The following is a 25,532-nucleotide window of genomic DNA, read 5'->3' on the forward strand; positions in this document are numbered from 1 at the left end:
TGTTCCCTTGACCAACGCAACGCAACTTCGCCCTTTGCCTTGCGCTGCCTCGAGCCCCGAATCCTGAGCCTGCAGCGGGCCAGCCGTTGAGTAATGGCCGACTCGGAGAGCCATTATGCCTTCGACGATGGCCCCGATGACGAGCAGTCCATCATATCTGTATGTCGCAAACCGGCAAAAACTCTCAAAAACTCTGCCTGCCGCAAGATCCCATGCCAATGCATTGAGCCGTCCCTTTTTTGCGATTTGCCCATGGAGCGCAGCCTGCTAACCATGTCGTATCTCTTCTCTGCCCGCAGACTCGAGGACTCGAAGCCTTTAGCCGCAAGGTCACTGTCACGGCGAGCCAGCTCATGGGCCCAGCCGCAGAGGCCTCGGGAGCCCATTATCGCGCCGCCCTGGCAGAAGTTCACAAGCAGATGAAGCGCCCCAGCGTCCAGCGCGGCATGTTCTCCATGGCCCGGTCCAGCCCGACCGAGATTGTGCGGTCCAAGCTGTCAACGACCGAGATCCAGCACCGCGCCCTCACCCACCTGCCCGACGAGCTGCTGTCCAACATCCCCGAGCACCAGAATGCCTATTCGCTGTTCCAGGGTTTCCAGGCCAGCTTCCCGGAGCTGGCCGACGACAGGAAGAAGCACCGCCGACAGCCGTCGAGGGGCAGGAAACTGTTGGAGGAGGGGGAGAACACACCCGCAACGCCGACCAAGTTAGCCCAGCTCAAGAAGGAAAAGACGACCATGGTGCACGAGCTGGAATTGCTGGGGGTGCGCAAGAGCATGGTCAGCTGTGAGATCCGCGAAATAGACAACAAGATTGCCAATCTCTACGGCATGCGTAGGATTGTGCTAGAGAGGTTGGCGGGCTTTGAACAAGACGAGGCGACACTCGAGCACGATGGTAGGTGTTTGAACCCACACCCCAGTAGATTGCTTTCATTTTCCCTTTGCCATTCTCTCCTTTCAAGTTCCATGTCTAATTAATGCTTCTCTTTGGTTGCCTCCCCGTGTAGTCATGGACCTCGAATTGAAAATCGACGAAGTCCAAGCCATTGTCGACGAAGCCGAGGAGATTGCGCGCAACACCGCCACCAAGGACGAGCGAGATCTAGTTGGAGATGCCGACGACCACGACCCCGAATTCATGTCCAAGTCTGTCTACGAGAAGCTGCCCGCCGCCGACACCAAGCAGCGCAAGCCGAAAAAGGTCCATCGCCGGAAATCCATGCCCATTCTGCACGAGCACTTTGCCCCGGGATCCAACATCCGCGAAATCCGGGCCCACCGCGATACGATTACGGCCATGGATTTTGATGCGCCATTCGGAACTCTGGTCACTGCCGCACTGGACGATACTGTCCGGGTTTGGGATCTGAATGCCGGTCGATGCATGGGCTACCTGGAGGGCCACACGGCCTCGGTGCGAGCATTGCAGGTCGAGGATAACATTCTAGCCACCGGTTCTATGGACGCCACCATCAGATTGTGGGATTTGAGCAAAACGCACTACAACCCTCAAGGCGGCAAGGACACCGGCGATGACGACGAGGACGCCATTGCTTTTGAACACCCCGATGCGCAGCCCATCGAGCCTCCGGAGGGCAGCATGGACGACTGCGCCCTCTTTACGCTATCATCTCACGTCGACGAAATCACCGCACTTCACTTCAGGGGAGATGTTATGGTCTCTGGCTCAGCAGATAAGACGATCCGGCATTGGGACTTGGAAAAGGGTCGCTGCGTTCAGACGCTCGACGTCATGTGGGCGGCCGCTCAGGCATCGGCCATTGCAACGGCTGACGATACCTGGAGGCCGACTGGCCGAGCCCAGGGAACCACGGCTGACTTTGTTGGTGCCTTGCAAGTGTTTGAGTCCGCGCTGGCATGCGGTACTGCCGACGGTATGGTCCGCTTATGGGATCTGCGAAGCGGCCAGGTTCACCGTAGCTTGGTGGGCCACACCGGCGCTGTGACATGTCTGCAGTTTGACGATGTACATCTAGTGACGGGCAGCTTAGACCGAAGCATCAGAGTAAGCTTATGCCATTCCAATTTCATATGTATAGCGTCGACTAACAAGCTCGCCTTTTACAGATATGGGATCTCCGAACAGGGTCCATCTACGACGCCTACGCCTACGACAACCCCGTCACCAGCATGATGTTTGATGCGCGACGGATTGTCAGCGCGGCCAGCGAGGACGTGGTCAAGGTGTACGATAAGGTCGAGGGACGGCAATGGGACTGCGGAGCGGGCATTGCCGCGTCCGAGGGCGCCAAGAATGCCGCCGTCGTCGAACGTGTACGTGTTAGAGACGGCTACCTGGTAGAGGGTAGGCGGGACGGCATTGTGGGAGTATGGACTTGTTAGAATACTAGTGTTAAATGTCGGCGCCAGCTCAAGCGATGTAAACGAAACGAAAAATTCGATTGTCTTGTACGTTAGGGAGAAATTTGGTTTGGGTTGTTGGGGAGGTCTTTTGTGTGGGATGAAAATATTTTTCTGATGAATCTAAAGTTTTGAAGTGAGAGATGAGTTGAGAGTGAATGTGAGGCAACGTGAGGCAACGATTAAAATAAAGGTCTTGAATTGAAGACACTCAGGCGATGGCAGTGTTTAAATCGCTGTTTATTTGATTTCTTACAAAATATTGACATGTTGTTCAGTTAATGGGTGAGTTAGCGAGCGTGGTGATAATGGGTTGATGCTTTGTAGGGTACCATTTATTAGTGAGGTCGGAATATGGCCAGTCTAAGAATCTCACACCTTGAACTTTTTTCTCCTCTCTCAATACTATCAAGGCGCCTCACTTACCAACTGTAATCCACCCATTAAGATGTCAAATTAATCTTTCTTTTTCTTTCTCTTCTCATAAATCCATCGTCGTCGCATCATGTCTTCCCTACGCGACCAAGTTCTATCGCAATACCGTGAAGCTGCAGCCACAATCGCTACATCACAACACGCATCATCCGATTCTCAAACCACCACAAACAATACGCCTCCTGAGCCATCACAACCAACAGCCACGGATCTAAAAGCACTTGCGATGCAGCAATTACTACAGCGCCAAGCCCGGCTACTCATCAAACTACATGAATCCCTGCCCCAGAATACAGACACCAGCGTAGATGAAGATTTGCTGCAGACAAGGCTGGATGACCTCGCATCGGTTTGCATGACGGCGTTTTATGCGTATCGGTTTGATTTGCTGCCGTATTACTGGCGGTGGATATACACAGACACATTGATCCTCATGTCATATTACGCCATCTTAAAGGCGGCGCGAGAGAATTCATTTGATGAGAATCTCATGGATCGCGTGGTGGAAAGTTTAGACAGGGCACTTATCGTAGCCGGCGGCGCGGGAAAACTTCTAGGCAAACAATGGATCGAAAAGACATTGGAACTACTCAGCCGTTTCTGGGAAGAAACAGAAACATCTGAAGAAGAAGAAACTCAACGGCCGCAGAAGCGCATCAAAAGGGACACGACATTCTCTACTCACGAACCATTCGGTAGGCCGAATCTCTCCGCTGAAAGGACATGTCCGCGATATGAAAACTGGACGCTGGAGAAATTTGAGAAGTACATGAATGAAGAGAGTCAGGGAAAGCCGCTGCCGATTGTTTTTACAGACTTGACGAAAGAATGGCCTGCTTTTTCGGATATGCCGTGGAATAGTCCCGAGTATCTCCTCTCGAGGACGTTTGGCGGGAGGAGGCTCGTCCCTGTTGAAATCGGACGAAGTTATGTTGATGAAGGCTGGAGTCAGGAACTCATTCAATTCAAACACTTTCTCGCAAAATACATCGACCCGAGCATCACCACCTCAACACCAACATCAGATGAGATGCTTCAGCCCGAAAAAGTCGGCTACCTCGCCCAGCACAACCTCTTCCAACAAATCCCCTCCCTACGAAACGACATCCAAGTCCCCGATTTCTGTTGGGCCGACGTCCCGCCCCATCTTACAGACTCTACCAAAAACCAGACACCAGTACATGTCCCTCAATTAAACGCGTGGTTTGGCCCTGCAAAGACGATTACGCCGCTTCATACGGATGGATATCATAATTTATTGTGTCAGGTCGTTGGGACGAAATACGTGAGGCTGTATTCGCCTGAAGAGACGGGAAGGTTGCGGCCTAGAGGGATGGAACATGGTGTTGATATGAGCAATACTAGTGAATTAGACGTTGGTGTCATGGAGGGCTGGGATGAGGACGGTGGGGATGACTGGGAGAGTATTCGGAATGAGTTGAAGGACGTTCCGTATTGGGAGACTATACTTAACCCAGGAGATACGCTGGTGATTCCCATCGGGTGGTGGCATTACGTCCGGAGTTTGAGCATCAGCTTCAGCGTCAGTTTTTGGTGGAATTAAATCAAGCATTCAAATCAAATCACCATCGTAAGAACATTCGGGGGATGACACCTTTGTATATTTTAGAGCAAATCTACGCTGGCAAAAACGCTTCGCCCTACAGCAACCACAACATCAAAACACAAGTAGAGACAGACTTAAGCAGCCAAATGGCTTAAAATTGGGGATAAACCCCTTCGAAAGGAACGCATCAGCAGCACGTAAAATCACACCTGAGACGAGCGTGCGTCTTCAATGCTCTCAGCCGTCACTTGCGCCTCCCTCCTCGCCTTGGCACCAGCCTTCAAAGTCTCCCACTTCTCACGGTACTTTTCAAGCGTCTTTTGCATCTTACGGTTGTCCTTCTCCAGTCGTTCCATGTGCTTCGTCATCTCTGCAAGTTGTTCTTCCAGTTCGTTATTCTTGCGTATCAGTTCATCGTCATTCGCTCTCCCGCTTCCCCCAGGGAGCGGCGACCCGCCAGGCATGATACGATAACTTTCCGCGAGAGCGAGAGCAGAACTCTGAGCGCTAGCTTCAAAAGTATGGAGGCGTTTCGATAGTTTATCAAGCATATCCTTTAGCGACTTGTTTTCCAGACTAAGTTCCTCGATGGTATTATACAGTTCTTTTTCCGAGTGAGTACGCGTAATCCGTCGTCGAGCGCTTACAGAAGAACCAGGGGCTTCACGGGCATCAACAAAGTCATCGTCGTCTTCATCCTGAGGCAAGAAGTCGCCATGGGTCGAGGCTTCCAGCCGGCGCTTTTCCTTTTCAGCGTAGCTGAGGATGTTGGCATAAGACATGGTGTGACCGGTAGAGGGAACAACGTAGAAGGAGTCAGCAGCAGTGTGGCCATCTCGGATGAGGGCGCGCATGGTGGCCTTTGAGTAAATCTTGGACAGGTCAGGTTCGGCGCTGGGGGACGGGGAGGCACGAGCACGGGGCTGCTTGGAGGGAGACAGGTTGACACTAGACGAGGGCATGACAGAAGATTCAGTAGGGGTGGCGGGCTCTTCCTGGATGAGCGGCAGACCGGCGAAAGCAAGAGGGGCAGAAATCTTGTTGATCAGGCTTCCAAAGGTGTTGTAGAAACGGGTGTAGCCGCCATCGTCTCTTGGAGGACCTTGCTCGACCTTGGGGGACGCGCCGCCGTTTGCCGCTCCCTCTTGCTGCTTAGACACGGGAGTGATGGGCGGGACCCAAGTCGGGCGACCAGTCTGGCGTTCCATAATGTTCTGCATCTTGGCCTTGGAGGCATCGCGTTTGGCCTGGGGATCGACATTGCCGGGGGCTTGATCGTTGGACACGCTGGGGCTGAGCGGCTGGCTGCGATCCTTGGAGCGGATGCCCCTCGCCGACGCAAGGTTGCTGGCAATGGACGACGACATTTCGCGAGGCATGTAGCGGCGCTGGGACAGGCCGGGCGGCTGGGCCTTGGTGACTGCAGCCTGGAGAGCGTCGCTTGCGTCGGTGCCGAGGCCATCGCCATCCTTCTCCGACGCCGTCTTCTCGCCGTCGTCGCGCGCATGCGGCACTTGCTCCGGGGGCAGCTTGAGGATCTCGGCCAGCTTCCTGTGATGCTCCTCCAGCAGCTTGAGGGTTCGGAGCGCCTCGACGCTCGACGTCAGGTTGGCGGCATTGGCAAACTCGCCCGCGGCCAGAGTGTGTTCGCTGATGGCCACGGTGGTATCGGAGGATTGGCGAGTGGCCACGGCAGCGGCTCGCGCGTGGTCGTGCGCTTTGGTGAGCGGCGAAGATTCCATATCGAAAAAAGTTGTTGCAGACGCGCTGGCACGTCTATTCAGGTTGTAAGAATTTGCCCCCTTGCGGGAGAGGCGTCGTGGTTGAGCTGAGCAAGCTTCAGCTTCGGCTTGCGGGTTGAGGTTGCAGTTGCAAGATAGTGCATGTGCATACCACTTTAACTTGGTGGTAGGACTGTGTGCGCATAAGTGCGCATGATTTGTGCGGGCACTTTCGGCGTCCCACTTATGACGGCATGCCGATGGACGGGAGATACGCGGGAAAGACAGTCGATGGCCGCAAGCGACCCGCGGTGGAGGAAGTATCTAGAGGTACTACACAACACTTAGCAGGAGGGCTAAAACTTTTTATTTACTTTAATATAGAAACACTTAATACTAGGTAGTTACTATATGTAGAGACATGATAATCGATGCATTAACAGTGAGTATGGCTGACTGTGCAGCCATTTTGTTTCTAAATACCAGCGCAGTCTGGTCGACTGCCAATTTCCGACTTCCTAGGAAGTCGCTCTGCTTCAATATATTTCAGCATTTACACGACCACTAGTTCTACAAAGCAAACACAGATTCTTATAGATGAATTCAATTATATTTTTTTCTCTTTTTCTTTTTCTTCTCTTTTGTTCTTGATCAGATCTATGGGTACTTTATCCACGGCTGTTCCATGTTACTGTGTTGCGATGTGACATCTCAAGGCTGAACCAAAACGGGCCAAAGCGGCCACTAGGTAGACTAGCATCTGACGGTAGCTTGAGCTCTATTAGATAGATGATGTAAGCTTGTATAAGAGTGTTGATACAAGCTTACATCATCTACCTCTACATAGCATATCTTTGGATTGCAACACAAACGGACAACGACTTTTGGAAATTTCAGCTATAGAAATACAAAAGAAATTATGAAGGGCAATTGTTACTCATGCAGTTTGGAATATCATGTGCCTTCAATACGGGGGGTTGTGTCGCAAGATAAGGAAATAAGAAGTTCAAAGGCATACTAATCTTTATGTTATAATGGCGGCATCTCTGTGGCAATAATATAGCTCTGATTCAGCAAGATAGATTGGTCATTTCAAATCAATGACTGAGCAGTGTGCATCTTTCAAAATCATCTTCATGACGTAAGGTCTTTCGGGGCATATTGCCGGTTATGGTATAAAGTATTCTTTGGGCCTTCCCGAAGTTGATTCAATGCTTCCTGTATCAAGTATCTTAGATAGTCATGTGTTGCTTTATTCTTCAAACTCTTCTCATACTGTTCTTTTAAATAGATATACATTTATAGTTCGATGAAGAAGTTATATAAATGTAACCATGCCTATGATCATATACGTTAACATCACTGTGATGCCAATTTACAGGATCACTCTTCGGCGCGTCTTCGTGGACTGAACATGAAGGAAACTCGGTTAGCCGTATAACACCAACTCTCCATGGTCCATATCACTCTGGGGAAAAGTCAGCGCGTTTCCTTCGCGTTCTCTCCACGCCGCGTAGAAGCCCTCTACGTATAAACAAGCCCTTCAGTTGTCACGTCTTACCAACGCGGACGCGTCGCTATCAAAGAGAAGAAAAAAAGGAAGAAAAAAGAAAAAATCAGTGAAAAATTCGACAGAATGTGGGGAGGTTCGGAGTTGGATGACAGTAAATGCATTCAGTCTAACCCAAGATATGACAAAATGCAACCCCCGAAGCTGCGGTAGCCTCACCATTCGCACGTCAGAAGTCGTAGATATACTTTGCGAAATAGGTCATCAGCATACAAAGGAGAGGTACATGTACATAGATGTGATTTGATTCGTCGAGTCTCATGCATGACAGGTGCCTTTCTGGCGGCTGTTGGTTCTGCAGTGTTGCCAATTTGGGGAGTAATGGGGCTGGTTGGAGGGGGGAAATGGAGGGGCAGTGGTCAGAAGCTGAGCAAAGAGGGGGAGGATTGGACGCGGTGAAGTTCCAAGTTGGAAGTGCCCGTCGCAGGTATCTGTACGGGCGTCTTGAACAAATTACCCCTAATAAGTAGTATTAATCTGTGTATGAAGTAAGTATATATACCTTTTTGTTTATAAAACTGTCTCGGTGGTTGCTCGAAGACACTCTCATCCAGAGTCGAATGAACAGGTATAAATAGACAGCTATTTCCCACCTCAATCGCCACATAATTTTACCATTGCCTACAGACAACTACAACACAGACCGACTATTCTATATAAATAATACTTTACCTTCTTATAGTTTAAGCATTACATCATACAGTTATGCCTCAACAAACACAATCGATCAAGAGCATGTCCGTCGAATCTTTCGACGACGATGTCTTCATTGATGAAAGCGTGTTAGAGGCTCAAGAATATATTCGCCAAAGGCGTAATACTGTGCTACTTAGACAGCTTTTTACTCATTGGCTAGAACGAGCTTCCTCTAACACAAAGAGACTATCCCAAAGCTCATCGACAGTGGGTTGATGTTGAAGAGTCTTTGCGTGAGTAGCAGTAACCATTAGTAGCTATTATGAACTGACTATCTCCACTAGGAATGACAATGAAATTTCCATCAGCAATTCATCATCTACCACCGGATCTACACTTTCAAACCTATGACAAAAAATCTGTTTTCAAGCATATTGAAAAATCTTCAAATATATCTCAAAAAAAATTCTCATTGAAGAAATAGCCACGGTTAGACACAGCACTGATACTGAAAAGGAAGAAAGGGAGAAGAAAAACAAAAAGGGAAAAAAAAAAGGTTTACATACTTACCTTATGTTTACAAGACCAGCAGTTGGGAAACAGCACAAAGATGATAAGATACATACTTATCATCAACGCATTCAAAGAGAAGGATAAACAGTACCAAGCTACAGGCGGAGCGTTTGAGCATTTTTCGCATAAAATACAAAAAATATAAAGGGATACTAGAATGGGCGTCACATTCGTTTAAATTAGACCATGTAAATAGAGGGCACATTCGTTTGAGATAGATTATAGAACTACCTAGTAGGCATTACATTCTTTTAATACATTTGCTATTGCTACTAACTAGGTATGTGGTTTAGTTCTTTACTCGTTCCTCATCCATGAAGTTTAGCTAGACCTCAATTACACGTTATTGTTCCTACAATCTCGCCGCCTCGGCTGAATCGTGATACTGGCATCGCGCAAGTCTCGAAGAAAGAACTCAGCTTCGGGCACCCTAAAAATTACTTCCACCGAGGTCGGCCACTACGGGGGTCTGTACGAAGAAATAACAAGTCTACGCTCCATGAATTGGATCGTTCTGGAAAACCGCGGCCGATTCGATGAAGGCTGGCATGGGCTGAATGGCTGAGACTCCGAGGCAACAAGGACTGGAATCGCGGACTGTTGAGCGTTTCCGAGAACATGGTCGTCATCCTGACAGGGTCGGGTGCAGCGGCGTAACTTGCGTACAGCAAGTAACGTGTGACTTTCCAGCTGCATTGCAGAGAATATACTCCGTACCCAGAGATAAACGTTCTTACACACGAGTTTATTTACTTGAAACAATACAGAAAAATGTAATACCAGCTGTGAGAGCTGATTCAATAGATGCAGGGTATGTATGTGGGTAGGCAGTTGTTGGTTGATGATTCAGCATCGCTCCAGAGCGACAGCACTCTTTAAGCTTTTAAGTGAAAACATCTCCATATTTATGACAATCTTTGAATCGAATGCATAAAGATGTCTTGTTTGAAGGTGATTGGTGCTGTGAAGCTAAAGTTTTTGACTTTCAACTGTCAAGCCCAAAGTGGGCGAAAGCGGCGACTTGATCTGCAATGAGCGGGCGTGTGTCTGTAAGTTCGGGGTACCGTACCTGCAGCGTACGTTGACATTCTATTCTGCTCGTGTGCCACAGCATCAATTGGTTAATAACAGGGATCAAGCACAGATCCAAATAGGAAGCAATTGCACGCTGCGGACAAGGATATACTATCGCTAACCGTTGACGGGTTTCGGGTTTCTGCATCTTCCGACAAGGTGCTGAAACATACGTGTACGAGTACTCGCACTGCTCCGTCCATACTCGTACAGACGCACGACAGATTGGTCCCTCGGTGGCCTAGCGGGCTTCTTTAGTTGCAAAAGGCTTCCACGGTTCTTCAACGACTCCGTCATGTTGGCACTAGGAGGCACAAAAACCCCACCTCGAATTCTCCTCTCCAGGGGGGCCTCGTCACATAATCTCGACAAGCTTCCCTGTCCTGTTTCGTCATTAGCCCAGACGGACCATTTCTTGCATCTTCTGGACGAGACTCCGTGTCCTCGGCCCCGATCAAGCGTCCCGTGCAAATTGCGCAGAACCGGAGACGGGGCTGTGAATAAGTTAGTCCTGATCCTGATTTCAGGAGTCGGTCGGTACGGCGGGCGATGCTATTTATATAATCTCCAGTCGACTGCGGCATCGTATCATGCTGGAAACGGTCGCGCGACGACGACGACGTTCCGGGAGCTGTGATAGTTTAAAAAGAAGCCCGCTACAAGATACGGAGCGGGGATTTGCGCACCGCTTACTAGAACAGCTATTCACACCTCTCAAAATATTTGCACTTGTTCTTTTCTTTTCTTCCTCCATTTCCAACAAACTTCAATTCACATCGGCATCTGGATCAGCCGGCTCTGATCCGCCTTGTCCGTGTCTCACTCGGCCAGCTATACTGTAGTTGCGACCAGGCGATAAGAGAGGATGGACAACGCCAGCACCAGCACCAGCAACACCGGAGGTGGCCTGGGCAAGCTTCTAGCCAAGCGCAGGCGAAGGGTCAAGACGGGAGGGCTAGAATCGGATGCATCCGGCCGTGAGGATGGTCGCGACTTTGCGCGAGATAGTGACGATGCGGCGTCGCTCAACGTTGCCGATGACGATGAGATGGACAGTCGCAGTTTTGGGTCCTACGAGTCGGGGGGCGCCGATGCGGACGGAGAGTCCGACCGGTGAGTATTATTGTCGCCTTTTTTTCTTGAAATTCACCAGGCACTTTGCATTATCGCCATCATCTTTCGTCTTGTCGTTGCTCAAGTGGCAAGAAAAGCCCCAAGATGACAGGTAGCGCAAGTTACAGGCCTTGCAGCCTTGCATGAAGCTCCACGGCCAATCTGCAGTTAATTTCACCTCCCTCTCCTTCTCCCGTCCCGTCACCTTGCGCCCAGACTCGGACGCACGTCCTTCAAAGCGCCACACCAGCCCAGCTTTTTTCTTCTTCTTTTCTTCATCTGCGCCATTTGAAGCATCTTGTTTGTTTATTCGTCGTCACTCGTTAAACCACGTTCTTTTTCGTCTTCTTCTACTTTTTTCTTCTCGCCCAATCATACGCTTCATCTCTCCCTCCCTTTGCTCGTATTCGCACTTCCCGTGTCCTCATTCGCCTCTGCCCACGTATGCCGTCAACCCCCTCCATATCCAGCCATGTGCATTGCATTGCAACCTCAGATCTAACACCGAATCAGAAGCAGCTCTCGCCCCCCGCTAGCTCGTGCGACCACGACATCAGTTCTGGCATCTCCCATCGTGCAGGTCACCGACTTGGACCCTGACCCTCAACGCGGCGAACGAGAACGGCGCCCATCTCTTCTCTCTCGGCGCCTCCGCCGTGGATCCTCCAGGAGCACGTCTCCTAATGCGTCCAAGGAGGCTCTAAGCGAGATAGCTCAGCTCCCCGAACCACCAGCGGCGGCCAAGACAACTTCCTCCCCTGAGAAGCACACGATACTCTCGCCCTCGAGGCTCACGACTTCGGCTCGACCTTCCACGAGCAGCGACAATTACCGCCCCGTCATTGTGAATACGCCGCCCACACCCGTCGAGAGAACAAACCCACTCGCTCTACACCTGGACAAGAAACTACCGCCCGCCATTACAGAGCCCGCATCAGCTGGGGATGCAACGTCCTTTTCTTCTTCTTCTTCCCAGGGTATAAGCGCACATCGAAGAACCAAATCGGGATCTGCCAGCATCGGACCCAGCAAACTATCCAACATCACAACTGCTCCGCTCTCACCCACCCCTGAGATCGGCGAAGTCCAACCCCCGAACTCCGCAGGATTCTTCTCGTCCATGTTCTCGGTTGCCCAGAACGCTGCCAGCACAATTAGTAGCAACATTCAGGGTGGTGGCATTGGGATTGGAGGAAACAAGAGTCGGACGAATCAGGCGTCTAAGCCACAGTCATCCCCTGCCGCAAGCCAAGCAGAAGGCGACCGTGCAGAAACCCCACCATCCGAGGCTCGGTCAAGCACCGGAATGGATAAAAAGGAGCTGGCAGTTAAGACGATTGGTACTGGAGAACTCAGCTTGAGCCAGCTCGGTATTATGGAACCCTCAGCAGCCATGCCCGCCCTCGAAACGTCTCGATTTCCCGATCTCAACGACACTCGGGCGCGGTCTGAGTCTGCTCCAGCAGCAGATAGCCAACCCAGACTCGCAGACGATATCGTCCTCGACGAGTCCCTCAGCAGACCCAGGTCGCTATTCGAAGCGGCCAATGGCGAGGAGGGAGGTTCGCAGTCTGACCAAGCCGACGGTAAGGATGAGAAGAGCGACTCGCAAAGGAAACGAGGAAGCTCTACAGCCACCACAAATACGGTCGCGCCGCCGGCGCCAGCTGGCCCAGCTCCAAAGCTCACAGGATTCGCCATTGCTAGTAAAAAGAGGAACCGTGATTTCCACACATTCTTCAAGAGTGTACCGGATGATGACTACCTTATCGAGGACTATAGCTGTGCGTTGCAGAGAGAGATTCTCGCGCACGGTCGGTTATACGTCTCAGAAGGCCATCTTTGCTTTAGCAGTAACATTCTCGGGTGGACAACGACATTGGTCATGAGTTTTGACGAGATTGTATCCGTCGAGAAGAGAAGCACTGCCCTCGTGTTCAAAAACGGACTCATGATATCAACTCTCCATGCCAAACACATATTCGCCAGTTTCACTAGCAGAGATGCTACATATGATTTAATTGTCAACATCTGGAAGCTTGGCCACCCCACCTTGACTAGCACTCTCAACGGAGTTCGGGTAGAGGGCACCGGTGGTGACAAGACCGAAAAACTTGACGTCGAGGCCGCAAGCCTGGAACCAGAGACGCCAGCCGGATCCGACTCCGAAGGGGATAGCGATGATGACGACGATGAAGATTTCTACGAGGAGGACAGCGATAGAGCTCCCGAGCCTCAGGTAGCAGACGCCAGCAGCAACGGCGCAGACACCGGCAAGCCGAATAGGAAAGCATCCGGCGCTGTCGCTCTCAGTGCAGCTGTCGTTGATGCGGCGGCCGACGGGCAAGCCCCCGCAGCCGCCGCCGGATCGTTCCCGGGCCCTGCCACTCATGCTCCGACCGAGTGTGGCGACGCCGATACGCACTATGACAAGTTTCTGGCCGACGAGATCATCCCAGCTCCGCTGGGCAAGGTATTCAGCATGCTATTTGGTGAATCCTCTGCTGAATGGATGGGCAAGTGGATTACGGAGAACCAAAAGTGCTTTGATTTGCAGATGGAGGACAAGAAGGGCATGGGTCCAGACAGTCGCACTCGCGGCTTCACTTATATCAAGCCGCTGAATGCCCCAATTGGCCCCAAGCAAACAAAGTGTATCGTCACTGAAACTGTGGACAATATCGATTATGAAAAGGCGGTCAATGTGAGCGTGGCGACGCAGAATCCCGACGTCCCCAGCGGAAACATTTTCCGCGTCAAGACCAAGTACTGTCTCTCATGGGCTGAGAACAATGCCACTCGTGTGCAAGTCAACTGTACTACAGAATGGAGTGGCAAGAGTTGGCTCAAGGGTATGTATCTTCTCTTCTTTTTATATCATTTTCTTGCTTTCCATTACAGCTTTACTAATACACCAATCTTATATAGGTACCATTGAGAAGAACGTCAACGAGGGTCAAGCCCAGTATTGCAAAGATTTGTTTACAGCCCTGAAGGCAGCTGTCTCTACCCGACCGCGGTCCGCTACTAACGGAAACGGAGCTGTCAAGGGCAAGAAGAAGGGCAAGAAGAGCAAGGCGCTGCAATCATCAACTGAGTCTATTAGCCCCAGTGCACGCGCCAAAAAGGAAGAGCCAAACTGGGGCCTATTGGAACCAGTCCGCCCGATTCTGGAACCTGTTGTCGATATCCTCAAACCGATCCTCACCGGCAATATCGTTTACGGGCTCCTTGTGGGGTTATTGGTTGCGACTTGGTTTGGGTTTGGTCTCACGCCCAGCAGCAATAAGAGCCCCGCACCGTTTGGGCACGAACCCGCCATGCAGAGCGCATACCGTCTTGCGGCATACGACGAGATGTGGCGCCGGGAAGATAGCGAGCTTTGGGACTGGTTGGAAGAGCGGGTGAGCCTGGAGCGGCTTTCCGTAGAACGGACGAATGCTCGCAGGCGAGAGGCAGACCCCCGAACGTTGGAAGAGAAGCTGAGAGAAGAGCGCATGGACGAGCGGGAAGTGCAGGAAGCGATTCGAGTCACGGAGGAGAAGCTCAAGGTGTTGAGAGAAGTCATGGCGAGAGGCAAGCTGCTATAACAACTGCACGCCTTTGTAAGAAGAAGGATGCATCCTATTTTCGTTTTCACCATCTTTGTTCAGGTCACACACACATATGGCACAGCACCGCATCCGACGCAGCGCACATTACGGCATACATATCATATGTTTGAGCCCTTTCTTTAGTCAAAGTATTTTCCTTAGTTTATGTATATATAAGAGTAGTACGGAGTATTTGGCGAGCCCAGCGCGGGAAATATCACAATTGTTTGCTATGTTATGAGGGGTTAGGCATTTTTCCTACTGCTACCAGTGCTTGTGTTACAATGAGTTTGAGCTCGCTTCGGATCAGTTTGTACATGGCATGTGCGAAGTACATTTTTTGCAAAAAAGCCTACGTGTAGTATTGAATTTGAAATGTCCAAATCCCACGTCTAAAAATGTCTACTTGTTGAGAGACGATGTCACCACAAGAAACCTAGCAAGGTGAAGTATCGCCACCGGTGTTGACACACGTTATGAATCAAGTATAGTAGCCGCGTTAGCATGCGATGCATGTCTACGCGATGAAATTGTAAGTGATGGGCGGCGGTGGTTATTGCAATACCCTTGGTTAGGTAGTCGGAGTTGCGGTAATAGAATCACAGAATCTCACTCCAAAGAGGCAACCGTTGCTAAAACGGAATGGTTCAAGGTTTTGTTTATCTGATTTTCCTTCAACCCACTCCGAAATAAGCAGTTTAGTTCTTTGGGGGCGGGAATCGATTCACAGGCCTTGATTTGTGTGGGCTTATCGATTCACGGAGTCTTGGTTTGTTGTGGGCTCCTGCTCCGTCTTACATATGGGACTAGAGGCCCAAGTCAGCCTTGTGAAGGCTTGTAAGTTGCCTTGAAGTGGCTACTTTGTTGCTGTAGTATGTTTTTTAGCGCGAAAATCACACGGCGCCACAGAATGGTATTTTTTGGCTGTGGCTTGTGTAAGAGGCACGGCTTTTTTTGCGTAATAGGGGAGCTAAAGATGCCTTGGGGTGGTGGTGCAAGGGCGAGAAGGATTCTGTGTTTCGGTGGTACCGATCAGGAACGAGAGAGAAGAAGACAGAAGAAAAACAAAAAAAAAAATGGTGTGAGGTGAGGTTGAACAGGAAAAGAGAGAAGAGGCTAGACAAAATAAACACAATGGAAAAATAAAAATAAATTAATAATAAAAAAAATTAGAAAATCATTTGTAGTGTTTGTGCTTGTTGGCTCTCAGGGGTTAAGCATTCGCCCAAAAGGCCACACATACAGTAGGCCATGCAGTAGCATCAATCATGAACTGCCAACACCAACAAATGCCGTGAGAAAATGGAAGCCCAAAAGGACAACAAGAAGAAAAGAAGGAAAAGAAGAAAAAAAGTCACCCCACTTGGTGAGTTGCCGAGTTGACGTGGCTTCACGTCGCAAATGCCAGCAAAGAGAAACGCCAAAGCACATGGACGGAGACACGGAGCTGGCCATGTAGCATTACATATGGCCTTAGCGGCTCGAATGTACGAATTGTATGATTTTGGAGGTCACGACTACATGGAATTAAGGGGGAGCCGGGCGTTGCGATTATGCCCGAAGAGCGGTCACGGTTTTGGTTGTTTGTTAATTGGCGGTGGCAGCCCAGACAAGAAAGTTGGAGGCTCTAAAAAACGGTTGGGGGGGAGAGAGGGGATGGAGGCTCTTGTGTGCGTGCAGTAGGTGATTTTTTGCTCCCTGTATTTTTTGCTTGGTGGTTGGGTAGTATCATGTTAGTAGTTAGTACGCAACCTGTAAACGTGTGTCGAGGAAGTAAGGAGAAGTCAAAATAGAAAAAGGGAAATAACAAAAACAAGGTGGGTGTGAAGAAGGCTCCGTTCGTGATCGAATCTGAGACAACAGACACCGAAAGCAGAAAGATGGGATACTGCAGAGACGTAATGATGGCAAATGAACAACAACGACGGCGTCAACGTCATTTTGCTGGCAGCATTACTTGCAAAGTACTTACTCCTGTACTTTACTTGTTTACTTCCCTGATCTGATGCTGGGCCCCAATGGTCAGATACTAGCGGCTCTCTGCGCCTCAGCTTTATCTCTGCTTGTACCTGGATGTGGCGCAGCTGCCCCTCGGTTAAGCCCAGAGCAGAGCGTTCACGAGCAAAACTACTGGAACTAAGCCCTCCAACGACCAAACCCTTTCTTACACTTTGCACTCCACGGCACGTAAATATCCCGGGCACTAACGGAGTTGGCGATGCTTGTCGTGATCAAATCAAGATGCCCAGAGATACCAAGCCCATGATGAAGAAAAAAGTTCGACAACGGCGGCGGTCCTCGTGATGCCCTCGTCATCGCAACAAGCCCGTCATCGCTGCTACTCCGGTGCCTTGCGTACGAGCACTAACACGATGCACTCCCGGTCTCCAAAGGGTACTTGGCCTCAAGCCACAGTCGGGGGGCCGATTTGGGATGCAGCGCGCAGGGATCAGCCTGGCAAAGACAAGAATTGGCCCATCAGGAGGATCCCTTGGTCCCCCCCCCCTCCTCTTGGTCGCCTTGCGAATCGAGAATCAGCCGCGGAAACGGTGGGCATGCACCAAGCCGGCCCAGAGAGACCCCTGCGCGAGTCCTACTAAGCTTTGAAGCAAAGTCCTAGACCTCATTCGCCCGTGCTTGTAGGACCGTTGGCAAGCTGCCTCCAAGGCTCCAGCTCTGGCTCATGCTCATGCTCATGCGATTAAAGAAAAACACCATGGACGGTGCCTGAAAGGTGGCCAGCTCGCCTCGACCTGCCCGTCTTTCTTACACTTTGCCACTTGTCTGTACTGATACAGTATTGGATCTTATTCAACCCCCCGATTCAGGACCAATCTCCACAACAACGGCCCCTTGGTTGGGAGAAGCCTGCGTCTGTACCTTGCCCTACGGCACCTTACCCTTATGCCCGGGCCCGTTACGACCACCAAGCACAAGAGTCAAGGGCATAGCTACAGACCGCCATGGAGAACAAGAAAGTCGACGACCCTGGTGCCCTGGCCTTACGGCGTCTGGTCCGAAGCCCAACCGGCAGTCGTCTGGCTCCCAGGCGCTCGTCGACAAGTGCTTCATGTTCTTCCAGCAGCAGCAGCTGCTCAACATCTTCAGTGACTTCGTCAGTCGACGGCGAGATGCCAACTTCCTGTGTGTAAGTGAAGAAAGCCCTGTTGACGGAAAACCTCAAGGAGACGGAGGTTGGTTGGCCAAGACCAGGACAAACGATTAGTTGATATCCTCGTTCTTCTCCTTCTGCTCCGCCTCGTCGCCTCCCTACTTTTTTTTTCTGTCTTTTTTTTTTAATGTTTTTTTGTTTCATGTGCTACGTACTGACTCTCGGGTTTTTCTTGCTTGCTCCCCTGAAGCTCACGCAACACTTCGAGCGACGAGTGTGCCTTGTACAGGTTCATCGTATGGGCAGCCGTCAAGCGCAATGCCTGCCCCAAGATGACTTCCGAAGAGCGGCGGGAGTGTCCCTTGCTGCGCTGCCGCAAGAGGTTCCCCAACCATGAGCTCATGCTGCAACACCTGTATTCCTGCGACCACCTCGCCGGCGGAGAGTACTGGTGCTATGACTGCGAGAAGCCCGAGCAGCTCAGCGATGTCAAGTGCAGGCGCTGTCTGGGCCACCCGTCCAAGAGGAGAAAGATCATGACCATGGCCAAGAGCTTCTTCAGTTCCTTGGGCCACAAGCCAAAGTCTCACAGCCTGGCGCTGGTTGCGTCCTCCATGGGCATGGGCGGCTTGGGCGTGGGAGTGGGCGATGGCGGCTCTGGCGCTGGCGGGGGTGAAGACGAGCCCCCAAGCTACGACTATGTGCTCTTCTCGCCTCCGCCTCCGCCTCCCCAGGCCGAACTCTCCTCGAACGAGATACATGAAATCGGTTCGAGTGAGGTGCTGCTCCCCACTATCCCGGAGTGTGAGACCGAGACTGAGCCTATACCCGCCCCTGGGATGATCCCCTGTCTCCCCCCATCCACATTCCCCATCTCACCACCAGGCTCCCACCCGGGAGCCGTGCCGCTGCCATCGACTATGGAAGCAGACTTCATAAATTGGAGGCCTTCACCACCTTCCCCCCAGACCGTGGCACCTCAAAGCCTAATGAAGTCCAGCACATCACGGTTGGTCGATCGCCCAACGCTCCAGGTCAACACCCACCTGGACCAGTACCGAGGCCAAGGGAGACGACGCAGCAAGGTGCTGGCCCCGAGTTCCTCTGTCCGGTCCACCAGCAGCACCGACAGCACCGACAGCACTGATAGCACCGCCAGCTACAACATCTCGCCCATGTCGGGCTGGTCCAACGGATGGACAAAGACGTCCGGCTTCGAGTCTGCCTTGACGTCACCTGACGACCTCATCAGTCCTCAGAGCCTCCTGCCCGTCGGTCCCTTCTCGACAAACAACACCACCACTGCTACTACTAATACTGCTGACGGTACCACCACCTCGACGAGACCAATTCCCTTTAGCAACATGGAGTTTGAGAACATGGTGGCCAACTCGTGCCCATCAGAGCTTCCCGCCGACATTCCCATGTTTGACTTGCCTTCCACCATGGATCCTCAAAAGACACAGGCGCCCATGAGCTTGGACCAGGCCGCCTTCTCCTTCAACACCGATATTCCTTTCCAGCTCCCATTGGAACCTCAGCTACCCTCGACCGATAGTGTCGACTATGGCCTTGCACCGCCGCCGCCACCTCCTCCTTCACAACAACAACAACAACAACAACAACAACAACAACAACAACAACAACAAGCTACCAGTAACACTGAGCCAAGTCTCATGCAGAATACCAATTCCTCCAGCCTCACAACCACCACTCGTAATACCACGCAGTCTCTGGCCAGATCAGTCCATGACACGCTCCGCGAGCATGTTGCCGATTCAATCAGCAAGCTCGATGTCATTAATGAAAACCCCATCTTCATGCAGCTCAACCAGATGTCCCTCTCCTCCATCGCGGCTGTTGGTTTGGAAACCATGACTGAGATCCTGGAAGGCCGCCAAGCCTCATCGCCTCTGAACCTCATTTGCTTCGTCCACGTCGTCTTCTCTCTATCTCTGGTGATTCACGAACAAGATGTCGCCAAGCACTCTGCTGCCATGTTCAAGCAAGCATTGCTGTACAGCGATTGGTTCTCCGACGACGACAAGATATCATTCATCGAGGTTGTTTATACACTTTGGAAGCCCAGCCAAGTAAACGATGACGAGATTATTGCACTATTGAAGTCACCCAGTGTCGGCATGTCCAAGGGCAAACAGCCCGAACGGTTCCCTCAAGGATCAAGGTCTGACCCGCTGATACTGGTTGCGGCCTACTTCCTAGATGGTACATATGCGCACTCAACCCTCCCGTCTATTTCCTTCCCTTTGCTCAAGATGCTAATGTGTGACTATGTGTGTGCTTTACTATAGAGCTCGAGTACATGGCCATCAACGACAGCAGCTATACGGGACAGGCCTCTGAACTTGCCATGCAACACCACAAAGACGGCCTCGGAGCTAGCCACAATTCACCGTTCGCCATTGCAGCCAGGTTTATGATTGACAACATCTTTTCTCATGAATACTCTCACTATCCAGGGTTTGAGCGCCGCATGCAAAGACTCATTGGCCAGATCAACTCTGGCGAGGTGGGAACCGTGCGTCGCTTGGAGCTAGAGCTGATGCAGGCCGGAAGGGTGAGATATAGAGCCACTTTTATTTTCCAAAAATACAGAATGCAACGATAACTAACCAGGGGTAACATCATCTAGACGTACCTACCTCCCGACGCATTCTTTAGCGAATATGTCGAAGTCGTCCGGCGGCAGACCGACTCGCTGTACACGCAAAGCCCGTTTTTCAGCTCGCGGTCGACGTACCACCGATGCGGCATTCAGCTGCTGATGAAGGAGTCTAACAGGAACCCAGTCATTGCGGAGGCCGGAGTTGAGTCATCGGCGCCGTCTTCCGGAGCGCTCAATGGAATCGTGGGCGTGGTACCAGTACCAAACAGCTTCGACATTGACTTTAGCTCAATGCTCGACTTCAATCCGGACCAAGGATTGGACGACGATGTTGCCGAACCTGCGGCCATTGCCGGCGCCCCACTCATGGGAGCCTCGCGGTGGACACCAGGAGATGCCGCATTTGTCACAGTCGGCACCGCCGCCATAGCCACGCCTGCAGCGCCTCGGCCTATGGACGCTGATGCGCTGCCGCTGGTGGACGACGATGTGCTGATATCCCCGATTGCATCGACGCCCAACAAGGCAGAGGCATTAGCATCGGCATCGGCATCGTCGACCAAGGTGGAATCCGACAGCTGCTGCAAGCTTTGCGGCTATCGACCCAAGGGCGACCCCCGGTGGTTCGTGGGCAGCATGGCCAAGCACATGAGGACGATACACAGCGACAATCCCCAAATCTTCCGATGCCCCTACCCGGGCTGCACGAGCCAGTACAGCAAGCGCGCGGACAATCTGCGGCAGCACCAGATTGAAAAGAATCACTTCGTGGACGACGAGGAGAAGCAGGGGCGGCGGCCGCGCAAACGGAAGCGTCCGTCAGACAGCGGCGTCGGCGGCGAATGATTTTACGTTCCTTTGTTCATGATCTTTTTTTACGTGTTTTTCATTATTTTCATACCCTCTCATTCTTGTTTTGTTTCCTTTCTTCGTTGGCCATTTGAGACATGTTTGGACATTTTACATGAGCAGCAAGAGCAGGCGAGGCGTATATATGGGAACCAGGCCAAAGACGCGATACAATGATTTGATATCCACGAGCATAACGACGGGCGGCGTGGGTTACACTCACATTTACATCCACATCCACATTCACATGACATACCGAGAGCGTTGTGTCGGTCAACCGGTGTTGTTGGGTGGCATTGGGCATTTACCCTGCAGGGGAACGGAGGTGACGTATGGGGTGCTGCCAGCGCAAGAAGCAGTCCCGTCTCTCTTCGATATACGATGTCTTTTTTTTTCTTCTTTTTTCTTTTTTGTCGTTTACTTGATCATCTCTCCTACTCTCTTCATCTTCCATCTCCTTGTCTACCTCTTGCGTATCTTTTTAGTATTCCTTCTCGTTACATTCCCTTTAGCTTTTGGATTTCCTTTCTTTTCCTTTATAGTCGGCAGAGATGCCATACTATTGAATTTGTATGCATATGCAATGCAGATCAGAAAGAGGATTAGTGTGGCAGCGCTGGAGTGGTCTGGATGCTGACGGGCCGTGTGGTCGAGCCGAATCCATACTTGGCGAAGGGAGAGCGAGAAACAGAGACAGAACTGGCTTTTTTTTTTCCTTTCTCTTTTTGGTTGCCAGCAGAGCTACAGTTTTTGTATGTACGTACGGGGGCAGCGCAAGGTACTACACATGTACGAGTTTACGATACAGCCTATTATAGACGAAGCAACGGGTCTCTTGACGGATCGCACAATCTTTGGCGAGTACAAGTACGTAGCTCAGGCTGGGACAGAGCAGCCAAGTATCAGTATGTACCAGCGAAAAGGTGAGACATGTCAGGCATCTCAGCTGGGGTCCACCGCATTTGCATGCCAGGGTTGTTTGGTCGCTTCGGATCGCAAATCCAGGCCGGAATTTCCCATACTTTTTTTTTTCACACGGCTGGATCCAGCAGGTGACCAACAAGTTTCGAGTTTCCCGCTTCCGCTTTTCTGCTTTCTGCTTTTCTGGGGGGCCCTGGGCGCGGGTAAAAGGCGCGCTGAGTGGCGGGAACTTGGACACTGTGTCTCTGCGGCGCTTGTGAGATTGGCACCCCAATAAAAGGACGGAGCAGCAGCTCGCGGTGGGATTGGGCGAAGAGGCTTCACCCCATTAAAAAGCACAAGCAGCTCACGGCTGGATTGGACAGAACGCCATTAAGAGGACGGAGCAGCTCGCGGCGGGATTGGGCAGAGGCTCACGTAAGTTTTGACAGGCTGACATCACATGGCGCAGGCGCAAGGTGGCCAGGCGGACTTTGGACGAGGTGATTCGACGGCGTTTTTCTTGTACGGGATGGGATGCGAATGGATGCGTGTCTTCTGTGTGTGCTATACTTGGCACGTTGGCACGTACGGTATGAAACGAAAAGTACAGGTAACCTGAAGGTGAGGTAGGGGTTGGGATGCGAGGTATGACGACAAAGCACAGCAAAGGCCCTGCATGGTGGCCGGATCAGAGACAACAGGTAGCGGTACTCGAGACGGTCGCGCTACCGGCATGCCAAGTACAGGAGGCCGCAATACGGAGTACCGACCGCCCAGTGCTGCAGTGCTGTACAGTATCAGTGACTCGTGTGCTACCCGTACACCTCAGCTTGGATACCTGGACGGAGCATGTCGAGGGAATCTGAAGGATGATGGAGGGGGGGGAGATGGAGATGGAGATGCGCGTTCGATGTGGCGGATAGATAGGGCTGAGCAGCATCCCGTTTGCTCGATGCCGGACCCTGAACCTGACCCGACCTGACCTGAAGCGATGTGATGCTCCGAGCGGAAGGACAGGGTTCGTACAGTGGGAGTCTGGATGTTTTGTGTAACCGATGTCATCACAGCAAATGGATCGCATGGATGTGGATGTACGAGCACTGAAAGAGACTTGGAAGGGTACCTCGGGGCTAGGTAGCGGTACAAATCACAGGCAGCAGCTGGGGGCAGTGCCGAAGGGAAAACGCAACCCCCTGTCACTGCTGGCGAATTGGGCGTGAGAAACAACGGATGGGTTCTGCCCGCCCAGCCCATAATAAACCCAGCCCATCGCAAATCCATGCCAGCGCCTGTGCCGGCCAGGTAAAAGGCAGAGAGCAGAGAAGGAAAAAAGTGACAAAAAAGAAAAGAAAGAAAAATTCTCAGCGCTCAGAACCGAAGGCTCAGTCAGCAGACGGGAAGAAGAGAAGAGCAAAACTTTTGCCCCCATCGACTAGATCTTGCTTGACATCAACCCCCCCCCCCTCTCCCCCCCTCTTCAAAACAAACCCCCTCTCTCAACCCCCCAAGGTTCCCCAAACGCACACCAGCAGTTTGCCTGCTCGCACTTTTTTTTTTTTTTTTCTCTCTGGTCATTCTGCCCACACCTCCTACCCAGCGCGCACCTCCACGCTTTGCACGCCTCTGCCAGCCCCATTAACGACACCCCCGAACCAGGATTCCGGGTTTGCTGGATAGAAACGAGGGACGGACAGGAAGCACAAGGACGAAGGACAACGTCGAGATCTCAAGATCCAAGATCCAAAGGCGCTGCGCTGCCAGAACGTCGGTCGTCGACGCTTGACCGTCGCGATCGATCGATCGTAGAGCCGCGACCGGTCCGGCTGACGACGACACGCCCTGACGCCGACCGGGCCGTGCTCGTGCTTGTCGTTATTTTTTATTTTTGTTATTTATTTTTTTAATATTTTTTTTTTCGCGACTCGAGGCGACCGACCGACCGGTCCTCTCCTCCGACCGACCACGAGAAGCTCATCATGGCCAACCTGGGCCAGTCCGGGCCTAATCCCCACGGCCTGAGTTTCCCTCAGTCGTCCTTCAGCAGACGCAACACCGGCTTTGCTCCCGCCCACCCGAACCAGCCCAACAAACAGTCTCCGGCGCCTCAGGCGGCCTCGCCATACCAGTCGCAGGCATATCCGCCGCAGCAGCCGCCTCAGAGCTATCCGCAACACCTCTTCAACACGCCGGCGTCGGTCAACGCAAGCGTCGCCAATGCCTCGTCGCGCGCGCCCAACATCCACGTCCCCAATGCCCTGCCGCGACAGCAGCGCGCCGCTCCGGCGCGGCAGCAGATGCAGGCCCAGCCGAACCCGCCGCCCATGCTCTTCCCGACGTCGATGAGCCAGCCTGTCGCACACGACTCTATCCTCTCTCACCAGCACCATCCGCAACACCACCCGCAGCACCCGCAGCAGCATCCGTCTCAGCAGGCATTGGCCGGCCATCCGGGGCACGCGCAGCAGCAGCACCACCAGCAACAGCAGCAGGCGGTTCAGCAGCAGCAGGCAGTACAACAGCAACAGGCTCAGCAGGTCCAGCATCACCCGCAGCAGCAACAGCAGCAGCACCATCAGCAGCCGCACCATCCTGCCTACGCTCAGCACCCTCAGGCTCACCAAGCGGCTCATGCCTCTCACCAGACACATCAGACGCACCAGACGCACCAGGTACCGCAGCAGATTCAGCAGCAAGCCCAGCACCAGCATCAGGAGCAGCTTCATCATGTACACCAGTCCCGCTCCCAGCAGGCGGCACAACAGCAGCAGCAGGCGCAACAGCAACAGCAGGCACAGCAGCAACAGCAACAGCAACAACAGGTGAAGCAGCAGCAATCTTCGCGGCAACAATTGCAAATTCCACAGCCCCAGGCTCAGCAGCCGGTGCAGCAGCAGGTGCCACAGCCGGTTCCGCAACCAGTCCAGCACCAGGTCCAACAAGTGCAACACCAGCAGCAACAGCACCAAGCTCAGCAGCAAGTACAACAACAGCAGCAGCAGCATCAACAGCACCAACATCAGCAACAGCAGCATCAACAACAGCATCAGCAGTTACAAGCTGCTGCTCAGCAGCCTGAACCCATTTCTCAGCAGCAGCAGGATAACCATGCGGGAGAGGACTTGGATATGGACGGTCAACCGGATGGAGACGACGATAACAGCACTCTGGCGCCGTCAAAGCTGATGAATGATCAATTGGCAGCCACTCAGCCTTTGGGAGAGATGATGTCACCACCTCCCGAAGGCGGCAGTTATCCCACGCTCGAAGCGGTTCAGAAGGCCGTCCTGCGCTACTGCACCTCCGTTGGCTATGCCATCGTCATCGGACGATCCAAGAAGACGGTGCCAGGCCTGAAAAAGGTCCTGTTCGTTTG

General features: G+C 52.1%; 7 protein-coding genes across 7 annotated transcripts; 5 read left to right on the forward strand and 2 right to left on the reverse strand.

The window, feature by feature from the left end:
• Positions 1-93: 93 nt before the first annotated feature.
• M431DRAFT_73771 (hypothetical protein) lies at positions 94-4,386 on the forward strand (the record flags this gene model as incomplete). The annotated part of the gene is made up of 5 exons (XM_024922157.1): positions 94-159; positions 300-900; positions 1,013-2,031; positions 2,094-2,324; positions 3,010-4,386. The coding sequence occupies 5 exons, from the start codon at positions 94-96 to the stop codon at positions 4,384-4,386; spliced, it is 3,294 nt and encodes a 1,097-aa protein (XP_024780775.1).
• Positions 4,387-4,592: 206 nt separating this feature from the next.
• Positions 4,593-6,578, reverse strand: M431DRAFT_477491 (hypothetical protein; the record flags this gene model as incomplete). The annotated part of the gene is made up of 2 exons (XM_024915566.1): positions 4,593-6,434; positions 6,519-6,578. The coding sequence occupies 2 exons, from the start codon at positions 6,576-6,578 to the stop codon at positions 4,593-4,595; spliced, it is 1,902 nt and encodes a 633-aa protein (XP_024780776.1).
• A 1,728-nt stretch (positions 6,579-8,306) lies between these two features.
• M431DRAFT_203681 (hypothetical protein) lies at positions 8,307-8,768 on the forward strand. Its single transcript, XM_024913358.1, has 2 exons — positions 8,307-8,609; positions 8,661-8,768. The coding sequence occupies exon 1, from the start codon at positions 8,386-8,388 to the stop codon at positions 8,590-8,592; it is 207 nt and encodes a 68-aa protein (XP_024780777.1). The 5' UTR covers positions 8,307-8,385; the 3' UTR covers positions 8,593-8,609; positions 8,661-8,768.
• Positions 8,769-11,084: 2,316 nt separating this feature from the next.
• Positions 11,085-14,999, forward strand: M431DRAFT_203704 (hypothetical protein). Its single transcript, XM_024913359.1, has 3 exons — positions 11,085-11,518; positions 11,590-13,928; positions 14,005-14,999. Exons 1-3 carry the CDS (start codon positions 11,220-11,222, stop codon positions 14,664-14,666), a joined length of 3,300 nt encoding a protein of 1,099 aa, XP_024780778.1. The 5' UTR covers positions 11,085-11,219; the 3' UTR covers positions 14,667-14,999.
• Positions 15,000-17,632: 2,633 nt separating this feature from the next.
• Positions 17,633-21,253, forward strand: M431DRAFT_477493 (hypothetical protein; the record flags this gene model as incomplete). Its single annotated transcript, XM_024915567.1, has 4 exons — positions 17,633-17,817; positions 18,032-20,075; positions 20,096-20,359; positions 20,435-21,253. 4 exons carry the CDS (start codon positions 17,633-17,635, stop codon positions 21,251-21,253), a joined length of 3,312 nt encoding a protein of 1,103 aa, XP_024780779.1.
• A 1,122-nt stretch (positions 21,254-22,375) lies between these two features.
• M431DRAFT_503255 (hypothetical protein) lies at positions 22,376-22,785 on the forward strand. The gene has a single exon (XM_024918279.1). The coding sequence runs from the start codon at positions 22,620-22,622 to the stop codon at positions 22,776-22,778; it is 159 nt and encodes a 52-aa protein (XP_024780780.1). The 5' UTR covers positions 22,376-22,619; the 3' UTR covers positions 22,779-22,785.
• Positions 22,786-22,938: 153 nt separating this feature from the next.
• M431DRAFT_503256 (hypothetical protein) lies at positions 22,939-23,643 on the reverse strand. The gene has a single exon (XM_024918280.1). It carries the CDS (start codon positions 23,438-23,440, stop codon positions 22,985-22,987), a length of 456 nt encoding a protein of 151 aa, XP_024780781.1. The 5' UTR covers positions 23,441-23,643; the 3' UTR covers positions 22,939-22,984.
• Between the last annotated feature and the right edge of the window lie 1,889 nt (positions 23,644-25,532).

Source organism: Trichoderma harzianum (assembly GCF_003025095.1).
Source record: "Trichoderma harzianum CBS 226.95 unplaced genomic scaffold M431scaffold_1, whole genome shotgun sequence".
NCBI lineage: Eukaryota > Fungi > Ascomycota > Sordariomycetes > Hypocreales > Hypocreaceae > Trichoderma > Trichoderma harzianum.